Source organism: Labrus bergylta, chromosome 10, assembly GCF_963930695.1.
Source record: "Labrus bergylta chromosome 10, fLabBer1.1, whole genome shotgun sequence".
Lineage (NCBI taxonomy): Eukaryota > Metazoa > Chordata > Actinopteri > Labriformes > Labridae > Labrus > Labrus bergylta.
In genome coordinates, this window is record NC_089204.1 from 10358871 (window position 1) to 10376979 (window position 18109).

General features: G+C 39.3%; 1 protein-coding gene across 2 annotated transcripts in view; it reads left to right on the top strand.

Annotated features, from left to right (window-relative positions):
* psda (pleckstrin and Sec7 domain containing a) overlaps positions 1-18109 on the top strand; it is a 62526-nt gene that overhangs the window by 19771 nt on the left and 24646 nt on the right. For both annotated transcript variants that reach the window (XM_029275600.2, XM_065959826.1), the window contains exons 5-7: positions 74-366; positions 488-725; positions 804-1063. In XM_029275600.2, the coding sequence (XP_029131433.1) occupies positions 77-366; positions 488-725; positions 804-1063 (788 nt within the window). In that variant the 5' untranslated portion in view covers positions 74-76. The remainder of the gene's footprint in view (positions 1-73; positions 367-487; positions 726-803; positions 1064-18109) is intronic.

Consider the following 18109-nt stretch of genomic DNA (forward strand, 5'->3'; position numbering starts at 1 on the left):
TCAGCAGAACCGATTTGATCTGGTTTGTCTAATCTGAATTATATTTGTATTTTAATTGATCATTTATGTGCAGGTGATGCGGGCGGAAGCTGAGGCAGCTGACGAGGGTGAGGCAGACTCAACCTTTGGGAGTAACTGCAGTGCCAGGGCAAACTCCAGCTTCAGCCCTGCAGAAGTCTCCCCAAAGCCCGGGACTGGTGGTGGAAAGGAAGAGGAGGAGGAGGAGGAGGAGGAGGAGGAAGAGGAAGAAGAGGAGGAGGAAGAGGAAGGGGTGGTGAGCTGGGCCACTGTCCGGATGCTGGGAGACAGACAGAGACAGAGAGCCACCAAGGAGGAGGACGAGGTGTTCAGTCTGCTGCTGAAAGGGTAAGACGTCACACACTCATTTTAAGGACTTCACTTTGTTATGCACACCCATTGTAGCTGAACATGAGTAAGTGTCTTTAATTAGTCTGAAAGTTTAAAGTCTGTTTTATTTACCCATTAGGACGTTGGATGGGTCATCCAACTCCCATGGTGGCCTCAAATCTCCAATCTCCCTCGGTAGCCCCCGGCGCCCCTCTGAGTGCAACCTAGACTCCTTTAGTCGCCATTTTGAAAGCATCATGGAGTCTCATCGAGCCAAAGGCACTTCGTACAGCAGCCTTGACAGTGTGGACCTTCTGACATCTGGATCCACATCTGTTTTTACCTTCGACCTGCCCACCCTCACCCCAGAGATTCAGGTATGTCTGACTAGTAGAGTCACATCACTGCTTCCTGACTGCAGGGGATAAAACTGTTGTTTTTCTGTCCCTTCAAAGAGTCAGATCTGTGATAGTGCCAAGCAGATCATCGAGCTGAGTTTCGCCCCACTGGCCCATCCAGAACTGTATGGCCCCTCAGAAAGGTCCCGCTCCTCGTTCACTCTAAGTGCCTCAGGCCCGGGGCTCCGGGGTGGCTCCAAAGACGACTCCGGACCTCCAGTTCGATCCAAGTCTGAGAAAGAGACGTGGCGTCGCTCCATCCTCAAAGAGGGCTTCCGCAAAGCAAGCTCGGTCCCCTCACTCAATAGCAACCTCAGGTTAGTCTGATCTTATGGTACAGATCCAGACCATGGTTCTGGTTCCTGTTGTCCTGTTTGTGTCCTTCATCATTATGTGGAGGGGTTCTTATGTGTGTGTCCATTGAAGCAGCAAAGTCGTGATGGAAATTTTTTGCTTCTCTAAGCACTTTTTCGACATTCTCGTCTGAAAATTGCTGTTCAGAGCTGCCAGCCCAAGAGTCCCCAGAGTCTCAAGGTTCATAGTTGTTTGTGTGGTTATGTTGTGGTTATTTTTTGCCAACACATTTGTGTGATGATATGCATAACAGATGCTCATTGAACAGATTATGAAATAGTAAAGTCTTTATGTCATATCCTAGATACACTTTATTACAAACTGGTTCATAATATTCCACTGACCCACAGGTGGCAGTAATACACCAAGAATTCACAGTAGAACACCAGCAAAAGCAGTTAATAAAAAGTCTGCTAGCATTGAACTTGGATGTCAAAATACCTTAAAAAAAATATATATATATTTTTTTTTTTTCTCTTTTTCATTTATAAAGATTGGTGGGGGGCTGGAACTGGTTTGATGGAGGTGGGAAGGGCTTTGTTTTTTGTTGTTTAGTTTAGTTTTGTCCTGGGTTTATTGAGAGGTGCCGTGTATCTCTTGTGTTTTTGTTTGTCTGTTGGATGTTACTATAATAAAAAAAATAGAAAAAAAGATAAAACAAGAAATATGTGAGTGACACTGAAGTGACACTTTTAGCTTGTTAGAAAGCCCCATAGGGCAACTTTGACAAAAAAATAACATTTCAAATGAACTATTTTCATATTGTGCAACTCAGTATAACCATATTCTTATTATATAAAAACTTTTTATAAATAAGGGACAGCCAGTTGAAGTTTACATTTCCTTATACAATTTCATTTAACAACATAAATCTGTCACTTAAATCTCATTATGACCTCCTGAGTTGTACCATGTAAAAAAAGTGAATTAACCATTGATAACTTTTATTCTAGTTCAAATTATCCTCAGTAGTTCAGCAAACCTTTGTTAAAATAACACAAGACTGTTAAGTGTAATAATTCGGTTTATTATCCTTCCATACATTAGTTTTTGTTTCATAAAAAAAAAATGACAATCAGATGGCAGGTTGGGGTACTGTTGTGTTTAGTCTCTGGAGCTTTTTACTCCAAGGGTGACATTAGAGACATTTCCATTTTAATCCATAGATAAGGAGATGTATCCCTTCACCAAAGTTTTAAAACTTAGCTTCAGGGGTGTTTTTTTTCTGCTGCTGCTGTTGTCCTCATCGTCATCATCAAATCAGGACAATGTAGTCCATATATAAAACTGTCTGAATACAGTTCCCAATTGTCAAGAAGCAGATAGAAAAGTCAGCTCTGCACAACACCTCAGTTCTCTTATTAGTTACATTTAAAATCTGACATGACTTTTTAGATGAATACTAAAAGAGCATAGTATCAGGACTGCAGTATCACTCACCAGGCACAAGGTGGCTCCAGAGAGACATGATGTACTGACCATTTATGTTTACTTAGTTCTATGCGTGTCTATCTTTGTATTGAATTTTGTGGAAGTGAGGATGCTTTGGCTGGTTCTCACTACTTCAAGGTGTGTTTGAGGGCTTGAAGAGTAAGTATATTTATAAGAGAGAGAGAACATTTCATCTGGTCTTCGTTAATTTAAGGAAGGTTAAGATTTGGGTATAACATTTAAAGTGCTGCAATAGACATAGGCAGTGCATATGTTGGCAGTTATTCTATTTTCACTGTGTGTCGTCAGAACGTTTAGCATTGCATTTCATTTAACATAATAACACTTTCTTGGAAAAGCATTTCACTTAAGGAACCCCCCCAAAAAAACCTTTAGCTTTCTGAAAGAAGAATGAATGCTTGCTTTTTGTCTTTACTGATAGGGCAGCTGAAGAGAGACATGAATAAATAGTGAGGGGGGCTTGCATCAAGGCAGGGAGTCGAACCTTAGGCTGATGTGCCAAGGCCTATAGCCTCTGTATTTTGGTCATCTGCTCTAATGACTGAGCTAAACCAACGCCCCATAAGGAGGGCCGAAAGGGTTGTGCTGTTTTTGAAGCAAGTCAATTCACAAGTATCTGAGTACAATACAGTTTGTTTGTGGTGTTTCGGGATTAAACTCAACTGAACGCCAGGCTGTTAGACAACATGTGAGTTTAATTATAGAGTGTCCGATATGTAGCTTGGACACACACACACACACACACACACACACACACACACACACACACACACACACACACACACACACACACACACACACACACACGGCTTGTGTTGTCTGGATAGCAATGGAAGCTAAGGCCGTAGTGGCGGATGATCAAAAGGAAAGCATGTAAATCGTGAAGAGAAGGGAAGATGAGGAGATCGTTTGTGATTTTAACATTGCTGAGATTATGATTTGTGCAAGCGATAAGTGCACATAACATCAGAATTTTGACAAAATATAAGCAGAGAGATCAAACGGTAGACCAGATATACGGGAGTTGTATCACGAAATTCACTTTTTTGATCACACTTTATTGCTTGTAATATTTATGCCAAAAACAGTAATTTCGGGCACTGCTGATGTTATTCACTGGGTATTAAGAAGACAATTTACTCCTCACTCTCATCTTCATTCGTCCAGTCTGTAATGTTGTTGTCATACCTGATCCTTCCTGTTGGGGTGAAAATCTAACCTGGTGCCCAGCCAGCATGCAGTAACTACGGCAACCCCAGATTAACTTCCTAGAGCGTGAGATTTCAGGGTTTAAATTTAGACAAAAGACAGAGAAGTTGTGTTGTTGCAGGAAGGGAGGCTTTAGGTCACATGACCAGCTGCAGATTTTCCTCACAGAACCATCCCAGAGAGGTTCTTCAGGCCACAGCAGAACCTTTTATGGCATTGTAAGCAGTTTCCAAAAGAGACTGATTTTTCATGTGCACTCCTTAAAGATGGACAGTTTCTGTTTTCTTTTTTGTGCCAGATTCAATTGTGAACTTGACTTGCTAACTTGCTGCGAATCAGCTTCACATATGCTTTGCGCTTTGCTGTGTTGTGTTCTTTTTTTTTTAAAGTAAGGTGACTATGCTTCCTAGCAGCTAGCTAGCATACTTATTAAGTTTGTATGTAAACAAACAGTAACTCGTGATGCAGTCACTTAGACATGCCCTAATATAAAGCTGGAAACTATACCCTACAAAAATGTAGCCGTTGTTTTCAACAATAAAGGGTCATCACTTCTAATTTGTAAGCTATTTATGCTTCCAAACCCTTGAGCCTTTTTTTGGCTTCCTGCTTCATTTTATATTATGATGTTGTAATGAAGAGTGTTACAGAATCAGACAGATAACACTGCTATCTAGACAGTGGTATGGAGTTTAAAAACAGCACAACATTGAACCTAGGTCCCAGGCTCAGGAGGACATGTTTCATTTCATCATGTTTCTTTGGTTTTCTTAATCTGTTCCGTGATGTCTGTTGATAAGTTCTGGCTCCACATCCTTTCCATATTGACTTGCAGCTCTTCATGGCTTCTTTTAATTTAACCAAACCGTACCACCACATGGCAGGAGTCTCAGCCTGCTAAAAAAAATCAGGACACCGAGCAGTTCTGCTTAACGTCTCGTTGAACTGACAACTGACTGTGTGCCTGAAGTCTTTGTGTAATGAACGGTTTGGTTATGCTAAACTCTGCTGCTCTGCTATTATGGACATTGTAAAGTCTGTATTTAACATTGATTATTCAGTCTGTTTCTTTAAATCGGATCACCACAGGAAACGTTTGTGTAGAGAAAGAGTGTCTTTATTGTTTTATTTTAGACATTCAGAGGATTCATTTCAAGGGCTTCCGAGCAGCATGTCAGTGGAAGATGGTGTAGATATGTGTCAGGGAATCAGTTCTGTCAAGAGGACAGAGTGAGTGTTTGGAAGTCATTCCATTGGACATCTTCGTCTGTAAAACCAAATCAGGATTTTGTTATTTTCAGAACTTCTTAAGACATAGAGCTGACTCCAACTTGGTGAGTTAGCCTCTAAAACATACCAGGATCAGCTTTTTCCAAGGCTTTTCAAAGATCTTGTTTTAGCTTATCAGTCTGGTTGAAGCTAATAGTTAGCTTTAGTGAAGTGTTAGCTGTAGCCAGTCTCGTGCATAATTTACAACAGGACCTTTTCCCAGTGTTTTTTAGCTGACGCTATATCAAGTTTTTCAGCGACAGAGACACTTTTAATGAGTGTTTTAAGCAGAAACTCTCCCAGCTTATAAACACATTCAGATATTCAAGGAATGAAATGAAATCTGCCACTGGGAGGTTTCTGTGTTTCAGTCTGGAGGAGTTCCCTTTTTTTCCTTTGGCCTCCGTCCACTCCCTGAGCAGGGTGTGGACACCAAGAATTCAAATTCAAACACAAACTTTATTGTTTCAAGTTGAAAACAACTGCAAGGAAAGTTTCCTGAAAGAAAAGCCGTGAATTCAAGCTTCAGAAAGACAGGATCAGAACAATCAATAGCAGCAGCTTCTTCTTCTGCACATTGTACTGAGCCTCCTCCTAATACACACACACACACACACACACACACACACACACACACACACACACACACACACACACACACACACACACACACACACACACACACACACTTTTATCAGCCTATAGAGGGAAATTCCAGATGGATTCATTCAGTAGGGTTTCTGAGAGGAGATTGAGGGAAAAGGCTACCCACTCATGTCAGAAAAACTCAAGACACTCCCTGAAAGCAAGCTCAAATCCTTTCAGTAAACTTCCCTTTTCTCCTTCTCCTCCCCTCCCTCCTTCTCCTTTTCTCTGTGTGGATCTTTTCCATCTGCTGTCTGGGCTCTGACCTCTGAACTCTGACCTGCTCACTCCCAGCTGGGGGTGATGCTGCTGCTGGTTGAATTAAAATGGGAAGATGTTTTGTAGCATCTTAATACTTCTCATACCACTACCACTACTACTACTACTATTACTACTACTATAATAACGACTACCGTTAATGACAGAATAACTTTACTTAATAGGTTGATAGAAAAAAACAAAAAACTGCTGAAAAGTCTTCAAGCCTGTTCAAAGATTTGACATTTGAAACTGATTCCTGTGTTTTTTTTTTTTTTGGTACAACCCAGCAAAAATACTGATGTTGTAAATTAGATTGAGCTAAGCTTTAATTTAATTTTAAAGAAACTTTTATCCTCATCCTTTCTTTATAACCACATCTTTCATGCTGGTGTTGAAAACCAAATTAGTAGAAACTAAAGCTCGTCTCTCTGTTGTTCTCGCTGCAGAGAAATAAATCATCTTCACGTGTGTAAGCCGAGATATAACTGAGAGTTTATTGAGCTGCTTGAAAAGTGTCAGATAGAAACTTCCAGGAAGGTCGATGGAGTAAAAGGAAGGTAAGAGGAGACAAAGAGAGGAAGAGGGGAAGGAGAGTACAGAGGGAAGAGGAGGAGGGGCGTCCTGGGTCAAACGGGAGGAAACACATACCTCCTCCCCCCTCACTGGAGGAAAATATCCCAGCTGAGAGGGGAGGGAGCAAGAAGAAGATCTGAGTGTGAGCAGAGTACGGAGAAAGTTGTGCAGTGGAGTTGTTGAGAGAAAAGCCGGTGTTGAGAGTCTTAAAGTCTGGGAGAAACAGAGAGGAGGAGGACCAGAAAGAGAAGGACTAGGAGGATAAAGGGTCTGACAGAGAAACGAGAAGGAATAACTGCACCAGACTAAAAACAAGAGGATTAGAAAGGAGACGCTGCTGCCACTGAAAGAAATCAATCAGGCAGACAGAGGGAGAGCTGGAAACTGATGATGTCATTATATTACGATGTCATCAGTTTAACATGTGGATGATGTTACTCAGTCTCTCCGGTTGACGCCTCCTATCAATGTGGATGTTGGTTGATTGGCAGCTGCTCTCAGCAGCTGACATCCCAGGCCGGGTGTGAGAGTGGGCTGGGCCAAGCCGACATGGCCAGCTACCTGCTCTGCTGGGGGGGCGGGGCTCTGGAAGACAGGTACATGTACGCCCCACCCTACCCAGCTGTATACAGGTGAGTCTGATATTAGAAGTTGAGATTAGAGAAATTTTAAGGAGCAATGTTAATTTTTCATACAGATGTACAACTAGCATCACTTTTACATCTAGTGCTGCAGCTTTGGATTACTTTTATTATTGATTAATATTCTTGGTTAATCAATAATTAGTTTAGTCTTTCACAGAATCCCAGCATCCAAAGAGACTTTAACTCTTTACATACCTGCCGTCTGCTTCATAGAGAGCTCAGATGGTAGAAGGTGGTAGAACTTAACTAAAGGCATTTTCTCAGATATGATTGTTACACGCTCAGGTGCATAAATAATCCGAATGAAAGTATCTATTTCGATAAGGATTGAAGTCATTTTTTTAAGTACTTCATTACTTCATCTTCTTCTGCTTCTTGTTCACCTTCTTCGTCCCTTGCATTGTGATTAACCAAACTTTGCCTGCTGCTCCAGTTCTCTGCCAAATGTCCTCCCTCAGCTGACATGGGGACCAATACTCTGATGTTGATGCTACAGCGAATGGCTTGAATTTAGAACCCTGAAAATGTGTAACTAATCAGTAGTGCTAAAACCTCGCAACATGCACCAAAGGTAGCTCAGGTTGAACAAAAATGTTCAAGTTGGCAGAAATCACGAAGTTAGTCACTCAGTAAAACTGTCTCCTATACCAAAGTTTTTGCTCATTGACACATAAGTTACGCATGCCATCTACAGATTGTCCTAAACAAAACAACCAATCACATTTTTTTTTTCAAACTGAGCCCATAGCACAGTACTTTCCTGCAACAGCTATGGCAAAATACACATACAATGTTTATCAGAGTGATCTTTGCAAATAAATTACTGACATCTTTAAATATTACAGAAATAAGAGAAGTAACAATATAACAACAATTCTTAGAGTTTTATCTTCAAAACTGCATATTTGACATGAGTTTAAAATCTGCTGCATAGACGACTGTTATCACAAACCTGGTGGCTGCCTTAGTCTTGGAGTACAAACTCCTTTGACCTAAAGAGTTTTCTGAGTTGCTCAACATGATCATAATGAGCTGTTCAAATGAAATGGTGTTAGTTGAAGGCCTGGTTGATGCAGAATTAACATCTCACATCTCCTCAGGCCTCATAATGATTAAATAAGGATACATGATGCGTGTGTCTGTGTTTTTAAACTGAAATGAGGAGAAGATGAAAGGAAGAGGCTTGAAGCAAAGCAGTAATGTTTTTAGGAAGGAATTTCCTCTATATCAGAGGAGGACCCGAACATGGCCGGATTACTGAGAGTCCACTGATTTCTGGAGGTCATGTGACCCTCAGGCTGGCCTTGGGATCCTCCTGATAAAGGTGGTCTTGGTTTCTTTCTGGGTTTGGTTCAGTTTTAGTGTTAAACTGCTTGAAGTCGGCGATCTGACTCAGCAGTAGCACAGCTCTGCTAGGAGGCTTTGCTGTGCATCACTTCAAACAGAATCCATAACAAACCTCCCTGTGTTTTTTCTATGAGTCCAGAGCTTTCTGCTGAATTCATGTCCCTGCAGGCATAGGATCTCTTCTGCAGTTTCAGAGGAAGTTGGCTGTTAAAAGTTTGCCTCTGAGCATCCATTATAGATCAAGCACTTGTTTCACAGTGAAGCCTGCGTGGAACATGTGAAACTGAACTCTGTTCACCACCGAGCTGCTTCCCTTTTTTAAACAAATTTCATATCAGAGGGTACGATCAGAGTTTTATGAAGTATCACTCATTTGATTTTAGCATTTACAAGTCATAAGAACATTTCCTGTTACAGTGTTCAGCTCTTTGTGTGGCATGAGACAGAAGTGACGGTGAATTAACATTAGTCATGTTGAGTGGAGCTGCTAGCGAACAGCAGTTATAAACACTCTCTTTGACTCCACGTCTGTTTCTTTTTGGCCCCAAGAAAACCGACAGCATTAATCGTTTCTCGGGCCTAAAAATGTTTCATGTTGACATTTAAATGACAAACTCCAGTGAAAGGACTGAATTATGTCTCCTCTCTTTCAGGAGACTGTTCTAGTCGATTCAAGCCATTTGGCCCTGCATTGTGAAAGCTATTCTATACTGAGTTACCGCCTACATTCAGATGTGGCGTTAGAAATGGTCCTGACAAAGTGAGAATGATAAACATTTGCATCTTGAAGTAGTTCCTTTGACATTCTTTGGACTTTTTAATTGAAAATGCATCATCCCAAAATCTGTTAATCTTTGGTATTCGTTTAGTCATTTGCATGGCTCAAATCCTAACACTGATCCAAGCAGGAAGGTAAAGTCAAACTAATTTAGACACGGCTTCTAGAGAAGGCAGTGAATGTCATCTAGCTGTGTGCGCTTAAGGTTCTGCCATGATCCAGGCATGAAAGTGTGATAGTGTTCCAACATACAGTAGCTGAAAGGACATGTATTCATATGATGTGTTTGACACACTGGATTAAAGATTAATGATCCTGCTGTTGAACATGTGTGAGGCAAAACGTCTGCTCATGTTTTGGTCTGAACATAGCATCAGGGAGGAGGTTGGGGATAGATGGATGGATGGTCAGACAACTGGAACACTATAGTTTATTTTGACTTAATGCCATGAGCATGTCCTACTGGCTCAAGTGCTCCCTCACCATGGCATCAACAATGTGCATCAAGTCTCCTACAAAGGGGCTTATTCTTTCCTTTGATGAAAACTGTGGTGAACAGCTGTTAAAGGGAAATAACTGAACCTTTTTAACCATAAAACTATGCATTTGTGAGCTGTTTTAAAAGTCTTCTGAAGGAACCAAAGACTTGGGAGCTTATAGCCACAGACAGGATGTCAGACTATGCTGGGAGACAGACCAGCATGCTGTCCTTCTTAGTCTCTGGATTTAAAAATCGACAGTAAAATAAATATAGAATGACACCAGACATGTACTTAAAGTCTTGACAAACAGAATAATAAATCCACTTTGATCAGTTAGTCAGTCTGGCAGTGGTTTGGATGTTGGTTGGTTGGTTGTGTGTTGTGGTTTCAGACTGGATGAATGGAAACAAACAGTCTAGTTTTTACCCTATCCTTGATCCTTCTCTTTCTATGTTGTCCCTTGTTTGTTCCTGTTTCCCATTTTCTTTGTTTTGATTTCTGACTCAAATTCTTCTGCTCTCTCTGTTGGTCATTTTTTGAAGCTTCTCTCCCTGGTGAAATGGCTGAACGTACAGTACACTTTTTGGTCTTTCAGGAAACATCCAGCTAATAGCCCAAAATCTCAAACTTTCCCTCATACCTCAGTTTCAAATCTACACCACTAATACGTAGTGTAACTGCGAGTATATTCACCTATATATCAGTGCTACGTGTAGTTCAACAGACTCAAAATATCAGCAAAAGAGCAGAGAACAGCATACTGACAAACAGAAAACATAATGCAGCCGTTAATAACGTGCACTGAGATCGTAGCGGTCGCCTGCAGACAGTCAATGCACCGTGCAGCAGTTGCATCAGCCCTCTCAGACTTGCTACGGGAAAAAATACTAGGGGGTCTGGCAGGAGAAACTCTGGGTGAGGTCCGAGTGAAAAATTTGGATGTTTGGGTTCACACTTCCAGCTCCTCCTGATAATATCACAAGTTTTTCAGGAGTTTTCAGGAGTTTTCTGCAAGTGTGAAAGCCCTATAATAACATTTTTTTTGTTCTGAATGGATACAAACATATCATCTCAAATTCAGTCAACTTCAAATTTTAAGGCAGCCTCATTTTTTTCTCTCTATTTTTTTCATTTATTGTTTTTTTTTTTTTTTTTTTTACAATTTTTGTAAAGAGGACATAAACACAAAATATTAAGTTAAATCAACATTTACATTAACGTCTCGTTGAACTGACAATTAATTATTTACCAGGATTAACTGTTTTTAAAGTGCACATAGAAATATTGATAGGGCATTGACCAGGCACTATAGAAGCCAGAGGTACAACAGCTAAAACTTTCTTTTTCCATAAGCATCACAATTCAAGTAGTAAATAGTTGCCAGACGTCTATCTGCTTTGAGACCATAACTTGATTTTTCACTACTTTGACTTCTTCTAAAAAAGGGAAATTTAAATATTTGTTATGCCATGTTTAGTTAGTTAAAGAAGCTTCAGAAATGTCTGGAGTCATCAATCTGGAGAGTTATCTGTGGAATTAGTGGAAGTAGCCACTCCAGTCAGCGTGGGCCGACCCACAGTGGCTGCTGCGTTAAAAAAAATAGAAAAATCAAGAGTTTCCTGGCGTCCTGTTGAGTGAAGCTCCCTGTCTGCTGGTGAAGAAGTTATTTCTGTCCTGGATGAATGGCTCCTGTTGGTGGAGGAAGGACTCGTGGACAGAAACATCCGGAGTCCGGACTCACATTAACTTTGTTCCCTTAACGTCTCTACACACACACACACACACACACACACACACACACACACACACACACACACACACACACACACACACACACACACACACGGAAATACTGATGTCACACCAGAACCACTACTTCTCTGGGTCATATGTTTATTGGCAGTGTTTGAATGACTTTCATTTATTTGAATGTGATTGACAGGTTCCAGATTTTAGAGCAAATTAACAGGACTGCTCTTTTAAAGGAAAATGTTAATTCCAAATATGATGAACAGGCCATTTTATACTTTAGAGCCTGACTGCTAGAGCCCATATGGGCTTTTAACAGATACATGGGTATGAGCATTTATGTTTTCTTGTACTACCTAATGTGAAACCTTTTTTACTGGTGGCATAATGAAAAAAACAATGCATGAGCAGATTTAGATATGTATTCATCTTGTAGTTTTTCTTGCAGCGTATGCTTGAATACTGATACTCTCTGCACTGTCTGAAGCTCTTATACAGTTATTTGTTTAAGAAAGCAGACTCCTGAGTACCTTTGAACATTCAGATAAATGGAAATTCAAGTAAAATGATCTATTTAAATTTAAGCTCATAAGCTGTCTATTGGTAACAGATCAGTAAGATGTTTCTTCTCTTTTGAATACGTTTAGGTCAAACGGGGCTTCAGGGCTGTATTCAAAATTGATGGCGAAAGCGAGGTAAAACTTAACTTAGCATAAGGTCCATAGTGGAAGGAAAAGGCTGGCTTAAGAAAAAAAATCAACCTACCAGCTGTAAAAGCCACTTTATTTGAACATGTAAAAGAGCCACTTTAACATGTTTGAGGATAGTGTGCTGCAGTGTTTGTTTGAAGTGTCTTCCTAAAGTTATCAGTTGCAGTCTGCGCTAAGGTAATCCTGATGACATCATTAAGTGACATAATCAGGGATATTTTCTCCTCCAGTGAAACCTGACACGACTTTTCCACATATTTAAATAAATGTTTACCTGAATCACCCAACTGAGCCTGATTCACTGAAGGGAAGTTGGACTTCATGAAGGGAAGTCGCTGGAGACCTCGCTGTGGTTTCACCACTTCCCTATTTCTCACTCTCATTCACCACTTTGACTCATTTCCTCTTGATGTTGGAGCTATTTTTTTTATTCTTTTAAAAAGTCTGTTGGTTTAAAAAAAAGGAGGTTGATATGAAGAACAGATGATGGAGAACGGACTCATTTCAACACCAACAACAGATAGGTGCGTTATGCTAGAAAGCATTGTCCTTGGCTTGATTAAGTTAGATTAAATAAAAATATATTGATGCAAAAGAAACACTAAGTTATACTGTAAATAAACGTCAGTATGTGAGGCTGCTAATCCAGAGCTACATGAGAGCTGAGCTACATACTTGATAGCAGAGGAAATGATGGAAGAAAAGTGTAACATTTATCAGTAAAGATTATCTAAGTATAGCCATGTGGCCAGTGTTTTACATTTGGTTTGGCTTGGATGGTAGGACAGGTTGAGCTGGTTGTTAATCATTTGTCTATCAAACATATCTCAGAATTGAGGAACATAAGAGAACTGTTCAGCCGTTTGTCTGTTAATGAAGAGTGGAAACGGTAAAATCCGACAGCACAATGTTAATATAGAAATCCACTATTTTCACTTTAAATGTTTCAAAGTCCATGGTCTGTTTTGAACAGAGACTCTTTCAAAATGTTGTATTGTTTGTTGGTAACAGCACAGTGTTTTCTGCCATGCTAGCAGCTCTGTGCGGTTAGTTCTTCCTAAATGCTAATATGAATGACTCAGTGATGTGTGTTAATCATTTACAATGTTCTCAAAGTTCTCCAAGTTAGTTTAGTTAATACGCAAGTTGACATAGTCAACATGTATTTGCTCCCAAACACCAATGTAGGCGCTGCAGCTCATTGGTAGAGTGAGTCATCTCTGAATCAAACGGTATTGGTTCAATCCCCAGTCTATTCTAAATGTTGAATTTTCATTGGGCACGGCACTGAGACCGAAGTTGCTCCTGAAGGCATAGCTATCATTGTGAGAATGTGGTTAGTATATGTGAATGTGTATGGCAGCAGTATGGGACATATAGGGTAAAAGTTGTTTTTGTGATTAGAAAACTAGAAAAAGTGCAGGCCATTTACCATACATGTGCATACCTGAACAAATGCACACAAGTTAGCTTAATAGCTATTGATCAGCAGCAGTCCCATAATGCTACTGCTTCCAAGCCGACCTATTACCTTGAGTTTTTCTTTAAAGGTCAAATATTATACTCCTTTTCAACAAGTTCTAATAAGTCTTAGAGGTCCCCAAAACATGTCTGTGAAGTTTATAGCTAAAAATCCACTCTGGTTAAGTTTATTCCACAAATATGTGACCCTTAAAGGAAGAATGTGCTACTGAAGAATGTGCATCTACTGGATCAGGGTGACATCTGATCCAGTAGATGTCACCCTTGAGCTCCAGCATGAAACCAAAACAAACTGCTGTTTGGCGACAGCTCCGCTATTCTAAAGCATCCGCTCTCCTCCAACAGCACACCTCCAACCCCTCTCCACTCACATTCGCACTAAAGGGGTTGTCAATTAGAATACACCATAATTAAGCACCAATAAGAGCAAGCGGCGGACAAGATTCCTTGGCCTGAGCTGCACTTGCCTGTTTCCTGAATTCTTATGTTCACAGGCTAATGTTAACACACTTGAGGTTAACTCATAGCTTCATATTGCACATAAATTGACACAGAATGACCATGATCTAAACACACATACATGACATCCAAATAGGCAGTGAATAGGCTCTGTTACACTTCTTTTCTCTAGTCCTTCACTAAATCAGCTTTATACGCAAGGCCGCCCCGTCCATGTACTGTATATATAATGTAAACACGTCTTCGACAATAAATCAGCCGGCAGGACTCTCGTTTCTCACTCATTGTAGACAGGCATGACTCAGAGAGATATTTACAGAGAATATACTTGATTTCTGCTGTATTTATGTGTAAAATGTGTCACATTCTTCCTTTAAAACTGAGCATGAAAAAGATAATGGTATCTTGTTTCAAATTAATTTGATGTATAACTGTGGTGGAAGGTGTAATATTGCCAGTGTATGTCAACGTGACTATGCACTTCATTTGTTCACAGTCTATAACCTCTCAATGCCCTGTCTGGTGGATTAAAAGCTAATGAAAGCAGACAGAGCGAAGGAGCTAAAGCGAGTATAATCTTATAAACTAGGCAGATATTTGTATTAGATGAGGTTTTCTCAGATAAGAAGATTATATTAAGGAAATAGCAATGAAGAAAACTCATTGGCTTCTTGTTGAACATTTAAATTGAGTGTATAATAATTTCAGCGCTTTTTTTAAAGCTGTAGAGTGTTTGTCAGACAAACTCATCACATAGTGGATGTGGGATGTAAAAGTCATTACAAATGAAGAGCTCTTTTCCAAAAAGCTATAAATCCATTTTAATTGTTTTAAGAAAAATGACATTTATCTACCCAGACCAACAAATTTACAAAGATTTATTTTATCCTGTTAAAACAATGTTGTTGATTTAAAAAAACAAAGTTTATTATATTTTTTACAAAACGCTATAAATCCAGGCGTTACAATTTTTCTCTCTTTTCTTTTTTAAAACAAAAGAACATGCAGTGGACCTGCAATATCAAAAGCTCATATTTGAAAATACAATCAATAATAAAATAAATAAATGCTAAATCAAATAAATAATAATTTAAAATACATTAATTTATGTTTAAATCTCATGTTTTTAAAAAGAACACAACAATATAACAATATCCTACAATATCCTACGCCATGCCAACAAGCTTGGCATGGCGGTAAAGTGGCACGTCTAGTGCTCTGGAGACCTGGGTTCGAGACCTGCCCTTCGCTACAAATGTTTGTAGGAAACATGAATGTCTGAAAAAACATGTTATTCTTGAGATAATTCAGTTAGTGGCTTGCTAGCAAGGCTAAAACAGAACTTGTTCTATTTGTTCCATTGTTGTACCTGTATCCCTTAATATTTTAGCTTCTTGATGATTTGTATAAGAAATGTAATTGCTAAGTCTACATCATCATCAAAACCTTTAACATTTAGCTGCCAGCACTTCCTGTTTGCAATGTTACAATGGAAACATTTAACAATCTATTAGTTACTGCGATTAAAAAAGTCACGGTTAATTAATCCTAGAGGCTCCGTTACACCCACAGTCTATGGTTACACCATTTACAGTCTATGGTAACACCATTTACAGTCTATAGTTACACCATTTACAGTCTATGGTTACACCATTTACAGTCTATAGTTACACCATTTACAGTCTATGGTAACACTATTTACAGTCTATAGATACACCATTTACAGTCTATGGTAACACTATTTACAGTCTATAGTTACAACATTTACAGTCTATGGTAACACCATTTACAGTCTATAGTTACACCAGTCTATAGTTACACCATTTACAGTCTATGGTAACACTATTTACAGTCTATAGTTACACCATTTACAGTCTATGGTAACACTATTTACAGTCTATAGTTACACCATTTACAGTCTATGGTAACACCATTTACAGTCTATGGTAACACCATTTACAGTCTATGGTAACACTATTTACAGTCTATGGTAACACCATTTATAGTCTATGGTAACACTATTTACAGTCTATGGTAACACCATTTACAGTCTCTGGTTACACCATTTACAGTCTATGGTAACACTATTTACAGTCTATGGTTACACCATTTACAGTCTATGGTTACACCATTTACAGTCTATAGTTACAACATTTACAGTCTATGGTAACACTATTTACAGCCTATAGTTACACCAGTCTATAGTTACACTATTTACAGTCTATGGTAACACCATTTACGGTCTATAGTTACACCATTTATAGTCTATGGTAACACTATTTACAGTCTATGGTAACACCATTTACAGTCTATGGTTACACCATTTATAGTCTATGGTAACACTATTTACAGTCTATGGTAACACCATTTACAGTCTATAGTTACAAAGCGTTTTTCTACTCTCACTCGCATAAAGGAGGAGGAACTTTAGTTTTGGTGCAACCTGCACGGAACGAAAACGGAGTGACACCATCTGTCGTGCACCAGCTAAATGTGCCGTCTGTATGAGGCTACGCTACATTGGCTCCATATTTGCAGTCTGTATGGCGGTAGAGGGACACTGCTGCAAAGCTTTGTACCCACCGAAGAAACGAGTGAAGTCGGCAGTATGGGGGGCATTTTGGGTGTACAGGAATGACCATGGAGTTATTCCATACGACGTCCGTAATAACCTGCCGGAAAAAAAAGTTTCGGCTACGGTGTCTGCAACAAACGTTATGCAGCATCTGTGAGATCCCCGCCTAGCACTACACGTGTGATGTGTTGTTACATACAAACTGAGGGACAGTGCGTTAGTGAAACATCGAGTTGGTCAGGAATTCACTGACAATAAACGACGTAGCGGTGTGAGGTTGGCTTCAGTTTGACGTAATCAAACAGCAGTGACTGCATGTCGTCTATCAGACACTTCAGTGTTTCTCCCTCCCACCTGTGTGCAGTAAACGCTCAGCATTAGCACAGCTTAACATACCAGGTCGAAGAATAAGTAAGGCTTTGGCTGCGTTTTTTAAAATAGGGGAATGCATAGCTAAGATGTCGCTTGTATTGAATATCAAAGATACACAGACTTTGTCTTATGTTATTTTCATTAAGATTAATTGTGGAACAGTTTAAGTGAAAATGCCAAATTTCCAAAATTCTTCCAATTCAAAGGGAGAGATGGACTTTCTTATTTGCCATTATCATTTGGTACTACATTATTTGATTACTTTGTTATTTCTGTTTTTAAAAAGGTAGCAATGAAACACTTTTAATTTGCTGAAGACCATATGATTTTATACATTAGTAATATGAAATGTATGCAAAGTAATCTGGATAATCGTGAATCGACACTTTCTCTCTCTCTCAATTCATATTCCAATAGCTTTATTGGCATGAATGTGAACATACATTGCCAAAGCATATAATAACAAATAATACAAACACACAGTTTGTCATTTACAGTGTTGTGACCTTAGACCTGAGATGTTAATTTTCTGGTGATGCTGTAGATCCCTCAGATTTTTGTCTGGTTCAAACTTTCATGCTAATATTAACAGAATGACTTTATGACTGAGTTCTGATACAAAGGGCTTCAAAAAGCTTAACCATGATGCTATTAACCATGTTGGAAGCTTAACTAAGTAAATATTCAGGTAAAGGCTTCTTATGTTTTGCCAGCAGTTGATGTTAATTTCTCGAGTCAACATGACAAAGTGTCAGATAAGCTGTAAGTAAGCCAAAAAAGAGCGTAATTGGTGTTGGTTTGTGTGTCTGAATTTAAAAATAATCTCAGTTAGGGAAGAAGCTGTGAATTTGAAGCAGCAGGAAAGGTCCAGTTTACTTAAACATCCCCCTACAAGTTATTAAAACATTTGAAAAAATGCTGCTCTTCATAAAAAATTATTTCTTTAAATATTCTGAAATTTACAACAACATATTATTCATTCAGCAATCCAGAATCTAAGAC